General features: G+C 48.6%; 1 protein-coding gene across 3 annotated transcripts in view; it reads left to right on the top strand.

The window, feature by feature from the left end:
• The first annotated feature begins 552 nt into the window (after window positions 1-552).
• Window positions 553-7268, top strand: part of PLCL2 (phospholipase C like 2) — a 101840-nt gene continuing 95124 nt past the window's right edge. Inside the window, exons 1-2 of one of the 3 annotated variants that reach the window (XM_031590200.2) lie at window positions 553-782; window positions 1315-1847. In XM_031590200.2, the coding sequence (XP_031446060.2) occupies window positions 1554-1847 (294 nt within the window). In that variant the 5' untranslated portion in view covers window positions 553-782; window positions 1315-1553. Of the gene's footprint in view, window positions 783-923; window positions 1158-1314; window positions 1848-7268 lie in introns of those variants that run through there. The other 2 variants (XM_090142596.1, XM_090142597.1) reach the window with 2 other exon arrangements.

Below are 7268 nucleotides of genomic sequence, written 5' to 3'. Positions count from 1 at the left end.
TACGTAAAGGCACACCAGTCACACTCGCTTTGTTGTGGACACGTCTCGAGGTGACCACCACGTTACTGTTTTCATTATGCCGTCGTTAGTCCTGCGCTCGGCCACCTTATCTTTCCCTAATTAATTAACGGGCCTAATTGCGCTCACCTCGGGGAAGCCCTCACCAGGCTGCAGCCGAGGTATCGCCTCACAGCGCGGAACGGCCGCCGGCCCCCGCCCTTCCTGCCCACGCGGCGGGGGGCTCCGGCGGGGCCGCTGGGGGCGGGCAGGTCTCGCCGGGCGACGGCGCAGCGCCGGAGGGGCGGCGGGAGCACCGGGGACGCGAGGGCGCGCGTGGAGGAATTTGCCGCCGGCCCCGCGGCTCCCTTCCTCGTCGCAGCGCGGTGACCGCGGGTCCTGCCCCCGGCGGCGCGCCCCGAGTTGCCGGAGGGGGGGCTGCTGGCGGCGGGGCCGCCCAATCCGCGCGGGGCCGCCCCCGTGATTGGCAGCGCGGGGCGGCGGGGAGCCGGGCTCGCTCGCGCTGCTTTCCCCGGAGAGTTTCCGAGCGGGGGTGGCCGGGGCGCCTCTGCCCTCGGCGCTGCCGGCGTTTTGCCTGCTCGGGGCCGCTGCCGAGCGCTTCGCCGAGGGAGGCGGCGCGAAGAACGAGGGAAGCGGCCACGCGAATCAGTTTCTCTCCGTATCCGGCTCCGGGCAGAGGCGGCGACCGGAGCGGGGAGGAGGGGAGAGGGGGAAAAGCGGCTCCGCGGCGGCAGCGGGGGGACCCCCGTCACTTCGCAGCCGAGGTGGGTAGCGGGGCGCTGCGGGCGGTGGCCGGGGCCGCGGGGTGGCGGCTGCGGGGGGCGGGCGGGCAACGGATGACCCGGGGCGGCGCGGCGAGGGGCGGGTGGCGGCGGGAGGGAGGAAAAGTTGCCGGCGGCGGCCAGCGGGGCGGCTGGTGGTGCCCGCTCTTCCCGGAGCCCCGCGGGTCGCCGCCGCGCCGCCGAGACGGGCTGCGCCTGGCCTCCGCCGGGGGAGTCCGGGGTGTCGCGCTCAAGTTCTCGCCGCGTTCCCGCTTTTTGGCGCCGGGCTGCGATGGTGAGGTCGGTGTCAGCGGGAAAACGCCGACATCAGCACGCGATGGAGCAGGAGGTGCCCCAGCTGGTGGCTCTGCTTGTCCGGTGCGGGGCTGCGTGCGGGCCCTCCTCCCGCCCGCGTGTGCGTGAGTGCGTGTGTGTGAGTGTGTGAGTGTGAGTGCCGCGGTGTAACGCTCCCCCGCTGCCGCCGCCGCCGCGTGCGAGAGCAACCCGTCACGTTTCGCCTCTTTTCCTTTCCCAGGTGCTGAAGGGCTGACGGACCGAGCGCTGGTGCTCGCAGAGACGACACCGAGGCGTCCGCCCCCCACCAGCCTCCCGGAGAGACGCGATCTCGGTGCCAAATGCGCGGTGGAGAGAGACTTTTGCTGGTTCCCCCCCGCTCGTAAATACCCAGAAAGCGGAAGGAGCGGCACCGCCGAGCAGCGGCTGCGGCAGAGGGGAGGGGGACCGCGGCGCTGCGCTGCTGCAGCCCGGTGGCTGATGGCGGAGTTCGGCGGCGGCGGCGGGGGGCTGCCCGGCTCCCCGGGGCCGCTGCAGGGCAAGGTGGCCTTCAGGGCGGGCGACGGAGACGGCGGAGGCGGCGGTGGGAGAGTCCGCTTTGACAGCGCCGGCGGCCGCGTCTCCAACGGGGACTGCGCGCTGGCGGGGGCCGGTGAGGAGCCGGGATCCGCGCCCCCCGGAAGCCCCGAGAACAGCGGCAAGGAGAAAGGGTTTCCCGGCGGGCAGCAGCGGGAGGGCAAGCCCGGCATCCCCCGGAGGAGCAGCATCATTAAGGTAAGGGCAGCGCTCCTCCCGGAGGGGTCTGGGCTCCTGTGTGTGGCGGAGATGTGGCTCCACATGAAGGGATACGCTGCTGGTTTTGTCCCCCATCCCCCGCCCTCCTCCTGTTGAGGGGACATGATTTTCCCTTTGTCAGAAGTGGACGGCAGGAAAAGGATGGCTTCATAAACATCCACACCTGGCAGGGACTTGTGCTTTGGGGTTTATTCAGAGGAAAACTGCAACTCCTGTGTTGAAGGTGGGAGAACCTGGCTGGTTTCTGAAACGACAATATGGGCACCAGTCTGGCATTGAAGGATGGGGATGCAGCTGCATCCGTGTTGTTTGAGGGGCACTTGTGCAGAGCAATTTGTGGCTCCTTTGGGCTGTGCATGTGGCAGACACGCAGCAGGTAATGGAGATGCAGTTCTCACTATGCTGGGGGTGGGAGAAGGTAGGACAGGGGATTCTTTGTGTTAAAAGTGGCTGTCATATAACAGCAGGCTGTGTTGGGCTTCACCTGTAGGAACAGCCTGTGTTTGTGCTTTGCTCTGCATGTTCTGAACGCTCGTGTTTGTGCTTGAAAAGTAGGGAAACATCAGCGGTAGAATGTAGATAAGTGGAAAATGGAATGGGAGGATTGTTGATACAGTTGTTTACACAAACACAATTGTTCTCTTTTCATAAACCATTGATTCTGGAAGGTGAGATATTGTCTTCGGGTAGCTTTTGTGACTCAATGGAAAAGCAGAAAACATAGGAATGCATGTCCATTTGTGCTGATGGCTCTGCTAAGGATAAAATAAAGCAGAACTTTAAGTGTTTAAGAATCGAGTTCAATCAAGATCAGCTAGATCAAAATCAAGCTAGATTTGTTGTCTGCTTAAATATTTATACATCTCTGAAGTCAGCGTATGAAGTTCCATTAGCTGGATAATAGCAAAACGTGTGGAAAGGCAGGGCTGGTTCTGTATCTCAGGTTGTGTCAGTGCTTCCTGGACCTTGCTTTAGAAATCAAGGGGAGAGCAAGGGCAGTCAGCAGCGGAACACATCCGACAGCCTGCACCCACCCTTCCTGTTCAAGCAGTGGTGCTAGGTGTGTATGTTTGTGTGTGAGTTAAAGAAAATACAACAGTAAATGAGAGGCAGCTGAACTCTGTGTTGGAATAACCTGGTGCCTACTGGGTTTGCCAGCAATTTTTTACAGCTCTGTTAATTCCTAACATTGTTTCGGGTCATCTGTGGTAGCCCAAGAAGGGTAATATGTTGCTTGCAGTGTAGCATGTGCCATAATACCATTTTATAGTTTAAAATTTGGTTACAGCAGCCTTCAGCCACGTTGGTGACCAATCAAGGACAGTACGTAGGGATGTGATATACTGAAAGTAAGCATGAGATAAGGAAATCTGGTTTGCATTATGTTTCATGAACACCTAAGTCAAGGTTCTTGTTTCTACAGAAATTACAGTGCTCTGGAATGTAAAATTATTCAACTTTCTGGTATTGATTGAGTGGAAAAATCTGGCACCAATGCTTTTAAAGCTGTGTGATCCATGTTTATTTTAGATATGACTCTTCTAATGCTTCTGGGAAAAATTACTTTCTTCACACATGCTGAATATCTTTCGTCTGCTTGTTTCAGCAGTTTGCAGGTAGTTAGAATTGGGTTGCGTAGGTACCTCATTTTCAATACGAAACCTTTTGGAAAATCTGGCGTGAGTGGTAAACCTTAACGTGCTCCTTGTTGTCTGCACTTGCAGAGCAGAAGTGTATAAAGCAGAGTGGGGAAAAAAGTAAAATGTAATCTATTTTTCAGGACTGTTCCTGGAGTTTTAGTTACTTACATGAATGATGTAAAACTGCTCTTAAGGAATGTAAGGAGTAATCTGAGGAAACTGCTCTGTGCCATGCAAACACAGTTCTCATACTTCTGTGCAGAATACAGAATGATGCTGGTTGATCTTTAAAATGCAGATTTATGGGATATCTAATGCTTTAAATGTTTTGCCTGCCAATTATTGTGTAGGCTTTTGAGTCACAAGCAGAAAATTGGTGTGTGAGTAGTAGTTCCAGTTGAGATTAAACTCTTCTGAAGTGCTTGTTTGCTCACAGAAATCAGGCTATGGCAGTATATTTTATTCTGTTTTTAATCTGTGCTTCCGTTGGTTGACCATTTCTGTCCATTTTCAGGACTCTTCTCAGAATAGTCACTCTTTTTTTTTTTTTTGTCCCCATTGCTACCTTTTTTACTCTTATTTGCACCTTCTATTCCTTCTTCTTTTTCTTTTTTCTTTTTTTACTGAATCCATATTTTTTTCCTTTTATTTATTTTCTGCACCTGCATCATTTTGGATTTTTATTTCTTCATTGGGACAAGAGAGTTTCCTCTTTGAGGATGATGTCTTCCAGGATGATGATGGGTGATAGGGTCACTGTTACTGGGAAAACCAAGATGATTTTCACATCATGGTAGTTTACTTGGCCTTTCTCTCTGATATATAAGCTCTATTAAAGATTGTACCATTAATTCTTAACAGTTTTTGTGGAATAGGTTAGTTTCAGTGCTTACTGTTGCTGAACCAAACCTGAGGGCTGTGTTTATAGCGATGTGCGTTTTCAGTTTGCTGCCTTCGGTTTATGAGAGTCTGATTTGTTTTCAGAGGTGACAGTGATGATGCATGGTACATTCATAGGCTTTAGGCTCTTCAGAGACCTAATTTGTGAACTAATTTACATACCAGATACTTGTACCTAATGCCTTTTTTTTTTTTTTGATCACTGTTATGGTTTTCCATAACACTTTTCTTGCAGCAACTGTCTGTGGCTTTCTATAATGTAATTTCCTACTGTAGTTCTTACAATTTTCTATAAAATTAACTTACAGTGAGTCCATCTTGAAGCTGAAAGTGAGTGTAAGCATCCTGTGAGCTTCTCTCAGCTGCTGTGGTAATTGGCAGTGGGCTTGCTTTATTTCTTGTGGGGTTCTTTTGCTTCTCTCTTAAAAAGACTTAGAGATGGTAAGCCTTTGAGGCTCTTTAAGAAGGCAGATGACTTGTGGTCTGCGTGTTTCCTCAGAGCTGCCTGCTTCCAAGGACCTCCAGGGAAATACAAACCACTCAGAGAACTTCACACCTTGTCAGAACTGTAGACCTAGACAGAAAGAGACCCAGCAGTATGAAGGAATGAATGTATTAGGAGAGGTGTTAAAAGTACTGAGAAGAGACACTCTTGGGAGCAACCCCACTTATCTGGGAAGACAACAGTGAGAAATAAATGAAGAAAAGTGGCCAGGTGTTCTGTGAGCAGCAGTGTTCCTATCAGCATGTGTCTGGAAGCAAAGTCCAGGTGTGGGCTTGTTTTTTTTCTTTTTTCATATAGTAATAATGATCTTAGTGTCAATAAATTTATAGGCTGATAACTTAAGTAAATTTGTATCTCTCTTGTATTTATTTTCTTTCTTTCTTTCTTTCCTCTCTGCCTGGCTGTGAATGTAAGCTTTCAATTTGTGAAATCAGGTACTTGTTGGTCATTGGCAACTCTGTAAGTTCTAATGCCTGTGAGAAGAGAGGAATCAAATTTAGCAGGCAGATTTTCCTGGCTGTAATTCACAACAGTGCTCTGTTTTTGAAATTGGTCATTCTTATATCTGTGTCTTTAGACAGTTAGGGAATCCTGTAGCATATGCAACAGGGTTTTTTCTTTTCTTTTTTTTTAAAATCAACATACCAACATATGCCATTCTCTCATTCAGTCCTCTGTGCTCTCTGGTTCGTACCGCGTACCTGTTTGTAAGGGGTTACAAAATATGAAACATGGAGAACGTTTTGCGGTATTTTCTCCTACTGTGATAGCTTTAAAGACTTTATATACCTCTTTATTTGCATTTGCAGTAAACTGTAAGGCAATTTTTTTAGTAGATCTAGGTTCTCCGCAGCCCTAAATTACCTTAGCTAAAATGGCATGTTAGCAAGTCCTGGTGGAGATCCAGGAATAGATCATATGCTTTCAGTTTCCACCTAAAAGGGTATAAAGGAGTTAGGTTGTTAGAATCAGTTTAAAGTATATGAAATTATGTGATATTCAGCCATCTTTGATATTGGAAAAGAAACCTATGAAGTGATATTGTTTTGTGTGTGTGTGCATTTGTGCCTTAGATGTGCTGGAGATTTTCAGCTAAACTTGGCTGAGCACTGACAGGCTCAAAGGTGCTGAGGCTCCTCAAGTTCAAAGAAAACAGTCATATGGGGAAAAGAAAGAGAAAACTAGCCCATACTTTCTTGCTCCACACCCTTTCCGCTTGGGAACAAAAACCTATTGTATGAGCTTTACTCTTTGCAGTTCCACAAGGTCTGTGTGGAGGAAAGACATTACAAATGTCCCAGCACTGGAGGATCATTCGCTCAGCACACACGTGTTAGCTGAGTTGATGCCAGAATCAAAGCATTAGCAAACAAGTCTGCAGCAGTTCAGCTACTCCTACATCTTACCCTGAGCAGGCTTCCAACTGGATGGTGAAAGTGGAGATTTTCTGAGGAGCTTTCTGGATTTTGCTGTCTGTTTTGTTCTTGTTGATGCCTGTTAGAGCCGTGATCCCATCGCCACTGTTTGTCAGACAGCAGGAGAGGTGGGTGAGCACCTGCAGCTTCACAAAGCATGGAGCTTTCTTTTGGGGGTTATTTTCTCTTTGATTTGTCACACTTCCTATCTACATTACAGAAGGTTACAAGCGCCTTTTGATACATGTGTTTCTTCTGTTTCATCCTCTGCTACTTACTGTGTAACCATTTTTAGAAATGTTACATGAATTGAATTCTCAAACAATAGTTGACATATGGTAGCTCTTTATGTTATTATTATTATTATTGGTATTTGGATAGAGTATACATAAACTGAATCCACACACACATATTAGGCACTGTGCTGCTTTTTAACAGTGAGGCTGTGCTGTGAAGTGTGTTATGGCACAGCCATTGAATGATTGTGTTGTGTATTTGGTATATATTTTTGTTTGCCTTAGTGCTTTATGTAGACTGCAGTAACCAAAACTTTGCTTGGATTAACACTATTTAAAAAAGAAAAAAAAAAAAAGGAAAAGAAAATGTGTTCATAGAAACAGACACACAAGGATTTTCACTTTAGCCCTGTTTGGCGTGTAATTTAGTTTGTTTACCTACTGTAGCCAGTGAAAAGAAAGCTTTTTTTTTTTTTTTTCTTTTCCCCCCAAGAGATGACTTGGAGATGGAGCTTAATTTGGATGCATTTAGCTTCTCTGACTTCTCTTCTGGAAGAGCTTATCTGCCTATTTCTGTTGACTGTATAAAGAGCTTGGCTACTGTGCATAATAGCAACTCCTTCACACCCTCCGCCTCCAAATCCTTAGAATATCCATAAAACGTATTCAGTCTGTTATGTGAAAAAGCAATAAATGGTATTTTA

This window comes from Phasianus colchicus, chromosome 6 (genome assembly GCF_987193195.1).
Source record: "Phasianus colchicus chromosome 6, bPhaCol1.hap1.1, whole genome shotgun sequence".
Taxonomy (NCBI): Eukaryota; Metazoa; Chordata; class Aves; order Galliformes; family Phasianidae; genus Phasianus; species Phasianus colchicus.
The sequence above is the reverse complement of the archived record's forward strand: the minus strand, read 5'-3'. Positions and strand labels throughout refer to the sequence as shown.